This window comes from Danio rerio, chromosome 4 (assembly GCF_049306965.1).
Source record: "Danio rerio strain Tuebingen ecotype United States chromosome 4, GRCz12tu, whole genome shotgun sequence".
Lineage (NCBI taxonomy): Eukaryota > Metazoa > Chordata > Actinopteri > Cypriniformes > Danionidae > Danio > Danio rerio.
This window is the reverse complement of record NC_133179.1, coordinates 8,654,881-8,667,760: the sequence shown is the minus strand read 5'-3', so window position 1 is coordinate 8,667,760 and position 12,880 is coordinate 8,654,881. Positions and strand designations below refer to the sequence as shown.

General features: G+C 36.0%; 1 protein-coding gene and 1 long non-coding RNA gene across 4 annotated transcripts in view; one reads left to right on the top strand and one right to left on the bottom strand.

Moving 5' to 3' along the window:
- The window catches only part of ninj2 (ninjurin 2), a 40,089-nt gene extending 27,844 nt beyond the window's left edge, over positions 1 to 12,245 (bottom strand). Inside the window, exon 1 of one of the 2 annotated variants that reach the window (XM_021475146.3) lies at positions 11,936 to 12,245. In XM_021475146.3, coding sequence (XP_021330821.1) covers positions 11,936 to 11,968 — 33 coding nt within the window. In that variant the 5' untranslated portion in view covers positions 11,969 to 12,245. The remainder of the gene's footprint in view (positions 1 to 11,935) is intronic. The other variant, NM_001327823.1, reaches the window with a different exon arrangement.
- LOC141381588 (uncharacterized) overlaps positions 1 to 12,880 on the top strand; it is a 57,194-nt gene that overhangs the window by 34,447 nt on the left and 9,867 nt on the right. The window contains exons 5-7 of one of the 2 annotated variants that reach the window (XR_012401885.1): positions 3,524 to 3,576; positions 5,675 to 5,802; positions 5,898 to 7,376. The exons of the other annotated variant lie outside the window; for it this stretch is intronic. This is a non-coding gene — a long non-coding RNA (uncharacterized lncRNA). Of the gene's footprint in view, positions 1 to 3,523; positions 3,577 to 5,674; positions 5,803 to 5,897; positions 7,377 to 12,880 lie in introns of those variants that run through there. 2 annotated transcript variants of the gene reach the window in all.

The following is a 12,880-nucleotide window of genomic DNA, read 5'->3' as shown; positions in this document are numbered from 1 at the left end:
CCTAGAAGAATTCCACGCGAACATGGGAGGAACATGCAAACTCCATACAGAAAATGGCAACTCAAACCAACGACCTTTTTGCTGAGGCGACAGTGCTAACCACTGAGCCACCGTGCCACCAGAGTGTAAATTCATTGTCAACTTAAAAACTCCCAAGTTACATTGGGTTAACTTACATTGTTAAAGTTCACTTATTGCTTTTTTTTTTTTAACATTTATTTGTGATGATTTTCTCAAGCTTTAACAAAACATTTTGTACATTTAAAGTTGTAACTTTCCCCCCATTTTCGAACATTGCCGCCGAAATAAATTAGCAAACAAATAAAATTAAAATACAATTACAACAGGAATAAATAAAAGTATAGCAAAATTGAAAATATTGTTAATAATAGTAAATAATTAAATAAATAAAAAATAAAAAAATTATATTTATAATAATAATAATAGTAAATTAATAAAAAATAAATAAATAAACTAAAAAAAAATAAAAAATTCAAATAAATAATTACCTACAGTACATGTTAATACAAATCAATATTCTGTTACATTTATAGTGGTCTTTTACATAAATCACTTATTGCTTTTAAGTCACTTGACTTAGTCACTTTAAGTAACTAATCACTTTTTACAGTGTAAACAAACTAAGTGGGTAATTATTAAAGTGAAGTCAATGGGTTTGCTAAATTTATTTATAAGTAACTACTGTAATCGCTCTTTACAGTGCACTTGAAAAAACTGCTGTGCTTAGCAGATGTTGTTTTATTTAACTCTTTAAGTCAAAACTTCACCATTACAGCAGACTAAACACTTGTAATTCTAACAAAAATATCCTTTAATTAAGAAGAATATGATGAAAACCCCTTCAATAAACACACACACACACATACACAAAGCATATGTGTTACATTACATAACCGGTTCCTGTTATATAAGCTTTCCCTCTTTAACCCTTTTCCCTCGCAGACCCTCAGCCAATGTGTTTTCACTTTAAAACATGCTATAGGCTCTGCATTAACCTGTGTCCTTTAGTCACAAAGGCCAGCTCATGCTCTGCTATGAGAGGCATGTCTGTTAAACATGGTGTTGGTTTGTCACACACCAATATAATATGGGTGTGGATTGAATATCGCTTGCTCCCAAATGACACCAAGTGTGATGCAGTAGTCCAGCAGCTTTAATGGTGCGCTGATGGAAAGCAGCTTTGTGTGTGTGTGTCTGTGTGTGTGAGGCACAATGAGTCATTTGTGGGATTTTAAAGCAGTGAGGAAGGTGTCAGATATTTTCATTGAGGATGTGTGTTGTGGTCAAGAGGCGCTGCTTGGATGAAGGCAGCGAGACCACAAGGAAAGTTTGTTTGTATATGTTGCGTCATGTTTTTTGGGGAGAGTCTACAGTAGATTGGTAGTCAAAAAAATAAATAAAAATCTAATCAAATCACTTTTATTGTCATAATCAGTAGCACGTGTGCTATGATGAGTGAAAAGCTTAGGTGCTGACTCCAGGCAGTGCAAATACAATGATTTGTTTAGGATAGTCAGGTCTACTTTTTCCTTTAATATGCAGATTGACTTACATTTAAAACTGTTGGCTCTGTATAAACATGTTAATTGTATTTTCGTGTGTTTTTATTTGTAGATTTGTATTTATTTTATTCCAGGCCCGGATTGGCTAATCGGGAGGACCGGGAGAATTCCCGGTAGGCCGGTCTGTTTCCCTAGCTCCAGAATCTGTTGCTCTCATATTTTTAGACCGCAGCCTTTTTATTCATTATTTTACCGCTGCTCCGCTCTTTTTATCTATTTTCTTGCAGCTTCATGTGCAAGATGCAGCTTGCAGGTTAATGAGTCAGATGAGTCACTATTGTATGTATAGGTTGTGGTCCAGTGGTTCGCACGTTAGGTTACGACGTCGCTGACCCGGGTTCGATCCTCATCTAAGTAATTTATTTTTTTAATTTTTATTGTTAAGACATATAATACTGTTAGGGTTGTTGAACATTTGAAGTTCTAAAGCAGCTGTTTTCTCAAAAAAAGACATGATAGTGTCATTAGAAACTGATTTGGAAATGACCTTATTTTAATATAGTCAGTCATGAACTGAGGTGGGCCGGTCTGAGGCTTGAAACTCCAGGGCTGAAAAGGAGTCCCAGTCCGGCCCTGTTTTATTCTGTAAAGCCTAACCAGGGATGAAGGCCGCACATTAGCTTTATGTTACAGTATATGCTCTATGTATACGGCACCAATTGTCTTTGTACAACAGTGTATTGTCCCTGTTAAATAAAAATAAGCCACTAGTTAATAGACAAAATTAGCACCTTAGCTAACGGGTTACCACACATTTTCGTTTGATGTCAATTGTCAAGGCGACATTCCACATGTGTTGTGTTGACATGCTCCTGTCAGGGTCACTGCACCAACGCAAGCCCTCTGGTACTAATGACATTGCAGAAAGGCATGCATGCTGACATGGATGCTAAATACAGCAACATAAGCCACCAGTGCACCCCTTAAGAACAGGAACATGAGGTTTACTTGGAAAGCTCTAACTAGCTAGCCTTCGTCACGGCCGTCCGGGTCACGGCACCAATTTAACACTGAGCTGTACCTGCCACTTTGAAAGGAAGATTGAAACCAGCATTTCTGGCTATAGGAGTAAGTTTCACGCACTGTCAGTAAACTGTCCTGACAGTAGTTTTTGTTGTTAGTAACTTTGAAGTCAGTGTGCAAATATTTGACCTCATTTCAATCCTTTTCTCATTTAAACATGCATTTTTAGTCTATGAATATAACAAATATCTGTTAATTAGCTTTTGTATTTTGTGTTTTTTGGTCACACTTTATTTTGATGGTCTGTTTGTTGAATTTAGGTTACACTGCATCTACATGCCAACTAATTCTCATTTGATTATAAGTAGACTGTTGGGTTGGGGTTAGGGTTAGTGTAAGTTGACATGCACTTGCAAACTTTCTTATAGTCAGTTAAATGTATGTTGAAGGAGCAGTATCAGCAGATATTAAGCAGACAGTCTACTAATACTCAAATAGACCACCAAAATAAAGTGTTACCTGTTTTTCTTTTTTAATTTACTTATGTGAATTGTATTACAGGACGTTGATCTCTGCTCTGTCGACTTTTGATGTTAAAAATTCATCTCTACAGTTTAACAAAGTGACTTTCATTGCCATTTTAGTAGTTTTAAATAATATAATATAATGTATAAGAAATAATACATAGAGAAATAAGCAACCCGTCTTAATCTGAAAATGTACCCCTATATACATTTCTGGAGAGCACCAAATATGCCTCAGGGGCTACGTTTTTTTTTTTTTTTTGCAGTTTTTGTTTTCACGAATCCAAAAAACCCTAAACTCAACTGACAGTGTTTTCAAAAGTACTCCAGAAAAAGAAAAGCCCTCGCGGTCACCTGATTTTTACCATGTTTTCAGATTTTACCACATTCTCACCCTGTTATTTACTTGTTCCATATGATTTTTGTCTGCTTTCTGGAACTGTTCTTTGCCAGACTCGAACCCCATCATGGCGGTCAACTCCTCTCTGCATCTCAAGCCTGTCAACGTAAGCAGCAAGCTACAGGTCAAATTGGTAACAGCGTAGAACCCGTCCATATGAAGGTAAGCGGTTAGCTGATTTTTGAAAACAAACTGCATCATACGGCATCATACCGCTCCTTGACGTTCATTTTAAAGACGAAATGCAGCCATACGTATCGTTGACTAAAAAATTTGTGATCTCCAGAAATGCATACAGGGGTGCGTTTTCAGAATGAGCTTATGTTGGAAATAAGTCTGTAAAATAATAGAAAATGTACTGCCAGTTTATTTCAAGGTTTTTGTATCGTAATATACAACACCAACCTAGACAATATATATATATATATATATATATATATATATATATATATATATATATATATATATATATATATATATAACACTGCAAAAAATGCTTTTCTTACTTAGATTTTTTTGTCTTGTTTCTTGTCCAAATATCCAAAAATTCTTAAATCAAGAAGAATTTCCTATACCAGCAAAACATGTCTTGTTTTCAGAAATAATATGCCAATATTAAGTGAGTTTTTCCTTAAAACAAGCAAACCAATCTGCCAATGTGATAAGGAAAATATTCCTGTTTTTCCTTTTGACATAAGATTATTCTGCTTGTTGGCAGATTATTTTGCTTGTTTTAAGCAAAAACTCACTTAATATTGGCATATTATTTCTGAAAAAAAGTATGTTTTGCTTGTATAGAAAATTCTTCTTGGTTTAAGAATTTTTGGATATTTGGACTAGAAACAAGGCAATAAATCCTAGTAAGAAAAGCATTTTTTGCAGTGTACTTTATAAGTTTAAAAAAATGTCTTTTTTATTTCTCAAGATTGAAAGTTGTTGGAAGAAAGGTCAAGGTCCCATAATGCAATTCAAATGCAGAAATAAAGTGGGAGAAATAAATAATACAAACATGAATGACAAAATCCAGAAAATTGCTAATTTAAAGAATTTGTTTTTTACCACAGCATATTATTCCCAAATCACACCAACTACACCAACTCAAACATAATGCTTTATATATATTTAGCCATATTCATCCACCTCTCTCTTCTTAAAATATAAAAAGTCTGTCCGCTTCTAGACAAGAATATATAAGCACGACAGTGTTACACAATTGGGTGTTCACTCAAACTGTTATTCACCCCTAAAGCAACGTGATATAATCAGTTTATCCCTGCAAAGAAGAAATTAACTGGCTGGATAGCGTGACTACTCCATATTTCATAACACAAAACTTAGCAAAACAAAGCAAAGGGGACAAAAATGTGTCTCGGATTATAAAGCTAGATCAACTCAAGAGCTTCTAAGTGCTCTGGTGTAAGGATGAGTTTGACAGTGTCCAGATAGAAGTGATCTAACACTTGTCCGGCAGCTTTTCCAGTTCAATTCATGCTCAGGAGGAGACTGATAATTCTCCAAATGTTCCTTAATTTAATAGAGGACTCGTTTTGAATCGAATACTCTGAATTAGGGCTGAACAATATATCGTTTGAGCATTGATATCGCAATGTGTGTATTCGCAATAGTCACAATGCAGCATATTATTTTATAAAGATATTATTAAATGTATATATTTTTTTATTAATTATACAGTAATGACTGTGGTATTTTACATTTGATTGTGCAATTTCTTTACTTGAATACTGTTATTCTCCCAAAAAAACATAAAGCACTGTTTATTTCACTTTTATTTGTGCTCTATATGCTTGTAATTTATTATAATTTATCCAGATGCACTGCATAGTAAAAGATTTGATCATCCCAGTTAATCTAAATTAACAAAATCTTCCCAAATAGAGTTGTTCAAATCATCTGGTGAAATTATATTGATTTCACAATATATTTTGCAGCTACACAAAATACTGCAATGTTAAATATTACCAATATTGTGCAGCTCTACTCTGAATATATCATTATATGGTGGACAAACATCTACAATCACTGGCCACTTTATTAGGTACACCTAACCTATCAAACTGAGCATCAGAATGGAGAAAAAAGCTGATTTAAATGACTTTGAACGTAGCATGGTTGTTCATGCCAAACGGGCTGGTCTGAGTATTTCAGAAACTGCTTAACTACTGGGATTTTTCAACCATCTTTAGGGTTTACAGAGAATGGTTCGAAAAAGAAAATATCCAGTGAGCGCCAGTTCTGTGGGCGCACATGCCCTGTTGATGCCAGAGGTCAGAGGAGAATGGCCAGACTGGTTCAAGCTGATAGAAAGGCAACAGTAACTCAAATAGCCACTCGTTACAACCGAGGTCTGCAAAAGAGCATCTCTAAACACACAACACGTCCAACCTTGAGGCGGATAGGCTACAGCAGCAGAAGACCACACCGGGTGCCACTCCTGTCAGCTAAGAACAGGAAACTGAGGCTACAATTTACACAGGATCACCAAAATTGGACAATAGAAGATTGAAAAAAAACATTGCCTGATCTGATGAGTCTAGATATCTGCTGCGACATTCAGGATTTGTAATAAAGCACAAATAAACTGGTTTCTTGAACATGACAATGAGTTCACTGTGCTCAAATGGCCTCCACAGTCACCAGATCTCAATCCAATAGAGCACCTTTGGAGGTGGTGGAACGGGAGATTCGCATCATGAATGTGCAACCGACACATATGTCGGCAACCGTCATGTCAATATTTACCATATCTCAGAGGAATATTTCCAGTACCTTGTTGAATCTATGCCACGAAGGATTAAGGCAGTTCTGAAGCCAAAAGGGGGTCCAACCCAGTCACAGCAACGTGTAATAAAGCGGTAAATGTATATTACATATATTATCCATCAGTCAGTGTTATAATTCTGACAAACAAACCTAATTACCAATAATGCACTTACATAACCCATGTTTGGCCATTAATGTAAACAACATTTTAAAAATGTAATACTGCACATGCTTTTTATTATAATAAACCCATAGTGTCATAAACCATCTGGTCATGTGCTTACATTTTTATAGGCCCCCTTCATAAATGACAGCATAATTGTGCAAATCTATAATTCATCCCACATCTGGAAGCCCTTATATCTCCCCAGCATTCCCCTGCGCTTTTAACTATTAGCTCTTATTGTTACTGCAACAGCACCAATGCATTGTTGGACACGATCCAGACCTCCAGGCCAGACGGATCTATACGTTGCTCGCATTTCTTATATGAATTTAAGCAACACACACCTTGTGTCATGCTCTCAGAAAAAAAATTAGATAAAGCTGAAGGAAATGCATTCAACGTGTGACTGCATTCCCTCAGAAGTGTGACACTAGTGTGATAGATGCCAGATCAGGTGCTACTGCTCACTATAGAGCCTGGTTGAAGTGGCACCAAGGTGCCATCGGGTCAAAGAGTAGTAGCCAATTCCCAGAAATGCCAGCCACCATCCTGTACTTTAACAAACATACTCTAAATGTTGCGAGCCGAGAATATAAGAGGAACTGGAGATAGATATCAGTTTTAGTAGCAAAGAAAAACAACCTGTATTAAAAAATTGGAAAATGCTAGTAAATTTCATGATTAACCATAAAGAAACACCAAGTAAAATTAAATTTAACATGAATTTTGGTAAAGAAAAATTTTATACTTGTAAAATACACATATTTTTTTGTTTTATTTACAACTTAAATAAATAAATATATTATTTAACCATGTAGATCTACATGTATGTAGTAGGAATCATTTACTTTAAACTTTTGCATAATTTTACTGGCAAAATACTGTAAAACACTACAGTGAAAACCTGTAAATTGGTTATTAACCTGGTGAAATTCAATAAAAACTTTCAGAAATAATGGTAACACTTTAGTTTATGTAACAATGTACTACATGTACTACTGGCTTATTACCAGCCTATTATTAAGATTTGAACTGTTTATTAACCCTTTATAAAGTATGATCTTATTTTACATCTGTAATCCTAATCCACAGGTAGCAGTAATAGATGAGCTACAATTTACAGGTAGAGTATGCACTGCGCTCCTGCGTTAATCTTATAAACAGAATAAATCAAAAGGTCATGATCCTTCAACAGACATTTAACTGACTATAAGAAACTTTGCAAGTGTAACGGCAGCCAGCTAGTAAGTGATAGGTCACTGGTTTTATACTAGCTCGGAGCAGGTTGGGTGGCATTGGATTGGTGGGTTTACATTGGTGCCGTGACCCGGATGGGAGTGAGATAGGGGGGTGAGTGTAACGGAGACCAGCTAGTAAGTGCTGTGCAGGTTAAAACCTCACTCCTCTGACCTCTAAAGGTGCTCTAGCGACAGAAGCTAGAGGCCATGGTCTTTATTCTCCTTGTTAGAGCAACCAACTCCCATGCAGATGGTTGCCGGTTCAATACCAGCTCGAAGCGGGTTGGGTGGCGTAGGACCGGCGGGCGTAGGACAGGCAAGTACATGTCAACTTACACTAACCCTAACCCCAACCCCAACATAACAGTACTTATAATCTACAGAGAGTTAGTTGGCATATAGATGCAATGTAAATTAAATTCAACAAACGGACCATCAAAACAAAGTGATTTCATTCTAGCCAAAATAGAACAAATAAGACTTTCTCCAGAAGAAAAAAATATTATAGGAAATGCTTTGAAAAAGATTCTTGCTCATCATTTGGGAAGTACTTAAAAAAGAAAGTAAAATTCACAAGTAAAATTCACATAATATATATGATCAATATAATCTCTAAAACCTCAAATGTTTCTATGCCATATTAATTTTTTCTGTCAACGAAAGCTGCCATTTCCTAACAAAAAAAGCAAGGAAAAAAAACAGGTCAGAAAAAAACTGAGGAAGGAAATCATCATCCCTAGGGTAAAACTGAGTAATATCTGCTCTCTTATACCAGTAATGCACATATTCAAGTTCATCTGACCCCCTCAAACCATTTTAGATCATCTGAACCCCCACGGCTTGTGTTTTAATCAGCAATCATTTTCACAAGGATCATCGTGCTCTGTAATATATAGTATCTAAATGTCCTGCCCGCGAGCTCTCTCTCTGTATGTAATCCAGAGGAAATGGGAACTCAAGCTCACTATCAGGTCAGTGGATTAGTTTGAAGACCCGGCGATCCACAATTTTTGGACACATGCTGTGATGTTCTGACCGGGATGAGACCTTGGTTTCGAAACTAATTTCGGTCTTTGCTGCTGTGGCCACGGGCAAGTGTTATTCCAGATAATAATATAACGTTGCTGTTATGAAATGAACCGCAGATATGACATTTGGACATTTGCTGACACATATCTGGCAGACGCATGTGAAGAGCAAGGAGAGTCCTATGACAAACAAATCCCGCAGGAACGTGTCCCTAGGAAGGGGAATTTATTATATGCTACTTATAATAGAATAGATTTGTTTTACTGGCAACTTGATTATTCTCTGTTTCTCTGAATTGATGATTTATAGTTATGTGTTTGAGTAAAAATTTGTTTTATTCCTTAAACAACTGATGACATTTCCTACAGATTTGAAATCAGATTGTTATTTAGAGTCTTTTTTTTGCATCAAACAACAATTGGTCAAAATAAGAAACAAAAAATGCAGTTTTTAGATGATTACACTGTAAAAAGTGATTATTTACATTATTAAAAAGGTGATTAAACCCCTTGTAACCATTAAGTTGACTTAACTTAATGTTATAATTATCCACATAGTTTATTTATATAATAATTTTAAGGCAACTGTCACGATCGCCAGCGATCTGTCCTCAAATTGCTGGAGAGCTACACATTTGTCTGTTTAGTAAACTACAACTCCCATCAAGCAACTCAGACACACCAGTTCCTGATTCCCATTACACACACAGAGCTGGAAGCCCATGGTGGACTTTAAAAACAGCATACACTCACAGACTTTGCTAAGTCTGGTTTTTGTAACACCACAAAGCCTTTCCTAGTCTTGTCTTTCTGTGTTTGATCCTCGCCTTGTTTCCTTGTTTACATTGATTGCCGCCTGTATTGAAAGCTTTGCCTGTGACCTCGACTACGCTTCGGGATTACCCTTATGCTCCTGTTTGTACCTGTTGACCATTGTCTGCCTGTAGTGGTGGGCTAAACGAGGTTTTTTGAAACACTGAAACAGTCTAATCAAATGTGTCGAAGCTTCTAAACGTTTTGAAACCTGTGACACCTAGTGGTCATTTTTATGTAATGCTTTGGAACAGCTTCGGCACGTGGTAGAGTTAGAGTGGTTTAGGGAAGTAGTGAAAGTTCCACACTAGCATGATAAGATAATGAGTTAGAATCCAGGGTGATGCAACTATAGATGTTAAAAAAATAAGCATTCTGTCAAAGCATGCTGTCAAGTTTTGTTATGTCGTACAAATACTCTGAAATTATGACTTGATGTAATTTAATAATGACTTTTACTTTATGACCATAACAAGACATTTTTATTCACAAAATGCTCATTCAAGTCACAGCACAGTTACTCTTTGCACACACACGGTCCACAAGGCTACATGAGATTTTTTTTTCCAACCCTGTCAGTCGAACAGATTCACCAGGTCTCGGAACGTTTCTGAAATGACCGATGCTTTAAATCGTTTTAGTCAAATGACTAATCAAAACACTTTAGTCACATGACCTGGGTGTTTTGAATCACCTTGGTCACGTGGCCTGGGTGTTGTTTAGATGCAGTATTCGTTGCAGTATTTCGAATCACTTGGGTTTCGAAATCTCCACACTGTGTCGAAACGTCAGTTTCACATCAGCCGTCCCTACCTGGCTGACGATTCTTCGTAGATCCTCAACTCTGTTGTCTTCCTGACTCCCCGTTGGTTACAGCAACGGGTTTACTCACTTTTTTGAAGTAAAGTCAACTAATTGCATTAAAAACAGTGGGTTTACTCGCTTTTTTTTAGGTAAAGTCAACTAATTGCATTAAAAGTCCACTAATTGCATTAAAAAACAACAGGTTCACCACTTTTTAAAGTAAAGTTAACTAATTGCATTATAAGCAAAGGGTTTACTCACATGTTTACAGTGTATATTGATTTTCGGACAACAAAATAGCATAATAGCAACATAATATTTAATTTCAGAAGAGCTACAAAACAAATATTTATTCAAACAATCTAAATATAATCAAGAACGTAAATAAATGAATAAGCAATGACAGTTTCTTGCTGATTTTTTTTATCAAATGAAACAAACCAACAAAACAATCTGAAATTTTGTTTGTCCCATCTAATTTTTAAATACTCATTTATACTCATATATTGTATACTCAGTTTTAGACAACAAAATAGCGTAAAATAATCTAAAATTGTATAGGAGCTAAAAAACAACTAACATTTAGTCGAATAATCCTGCTTTTCAGTAACATGAAAACATCTAAATGTAAAAATCTAAATAAAATCTTTGTGATTCACAGAAGAAAGCAATTATATAAGTTAAAAAAATTTGTAATTTCTTGCAGATTTTTATTAAATGAAAGTTAGATAGTTAGGGTGGCCAAAAAAACAAACAAACGAAAGATCATAACACTTCTTGACGTTTGTCCCATCTGAGACTTTCCATCTAAAATATCACAAAGGCAGATCTATTTACTTTATTAGCAAACACAAATGTAATTCTCATTTTCCCAGTGTTTTTATTTAACTAATTACACTAAAAGACACAGGTTTACTCACAATTTAAAATCAAACCAACGAATCGCATTATAACCAAAGAGTTTACTCACTCAACTAATCGTCTTTTTACAGTGTATATTCATTTTTAGACTACAAAATAGCATAACAAAATATTAAATTTCATAAGAGCTATAAAAAAAGCTAATATTTAGTTGAATAATCCTGTTTTTCAATAACAACAGATGAAATAATTTAGGGGAAAAATCTAAATATATTCTTTGTGATTCACAGAGAAAACTAAGAAGTAAATAAGTGTTAATAGAAGAGTCGTTTCTTGCAGATTTTATTTTCTAAAATGACAGTAAAACAGCTTAAATCACTTTAAACCTTGACGTTAAGCTTACTTTAAATACTTTAAACCATCTAAAATATCACAAAGCCAGAAGTATTATTATTTTTTTCAAGTACAAATTCAATTCTCATTTTTCCTCACTGTTGCATAACTCTGAAGCCATTGCTGTCAGAGGTTTGCGAGAATCAGTAATAGTTTGTTAAGTGCATGTTTTGTTGATCTCCGGCTACATTAAAGCTTCTCTCGGTCCTTACAGTCCATCACTAATTGATATTTGAGAGCTGCTCGGCTTTAGAAGAGAGAGAACTACATGATCACCTTCCTCTAAACACACAGAACATTCTGCACTCTGATGCGAGGACAAAAAAAAGCAGGAATGCCATGTCACAGGCTCCAAAGAAATACCACAACATCTCGGTGTACCTGTGGATCTGTGCGTCCCGTCGCTGCAGGCATGGTCGAGTCCCAGACGACTTTTTTTCGGGGTCCTGTAAATCGCTGTTAAGATATGCTCGGAGTTCCTCCGAATAAGAAAGAGGGAAAGTTAGCGCAAAAATCTTTAGAGGAAATTCATGGCACACAGCAAGGACAGCCGTCCAGACAAACAAGCAAACAAGTGTGTCATTCATTCATTTTTTTTAATTCCTGCACATTTCAACCCACTGGACTGGCTCGCAACAAAACTGAGCGCTGCTTTGTAAACAGTAAACCAGTCATCAAATATATCCAGTGTAATCACAGACTGCAGAGAGAAGAAAGACGAGGTTTTTCGAGTTTTCTTGTTCGGCTGCCCAGTTTGTATTATTAGACTCGAATTCCCCCATTGCAGTCAAAGGCTTATTCACTCGCCCAGCGTGTAAAATACAACATCTTGATATTTTTATGAACGTGCGGCCGATATGTGGTGTGTGTTTTAACAAAGCAAACAAAAAGACTTAATCTGGGTAAACGGTGATAAGTTTGCTAGTTTGTCTAACGCTAAAATACTCTCTCCATATTTAAAGACTGCTTTAAATCAGGCATTTGGACTGTAGGGTGTTATATGGGAAAATGTCAAGCCTGGGTATTTCAGTATTTGCATGTTAGGCTTGACGTGTCGAATTCTTAGTTTTGAGATGGGACGACCTGTTTGTCTGGTCAGTTTTCATGTCACATTTGATGGAAACGGCTGTTATTTTTACAAATAGCTGAGCAGAGATGCTTAAAAGTGATAGCTGACCCTAAAAATTAAGTTCATGTCACGTCTTTCTAAATTTTTAGATGTCTAAATATTTAAACAGTGGTGTCACGGTGGCACCGTGAGTAGCACGATCGCCCCACAGCAAGGAGGTCACTGGTTCGAACCTCAGCTGGGTCAGTTGGCATTTC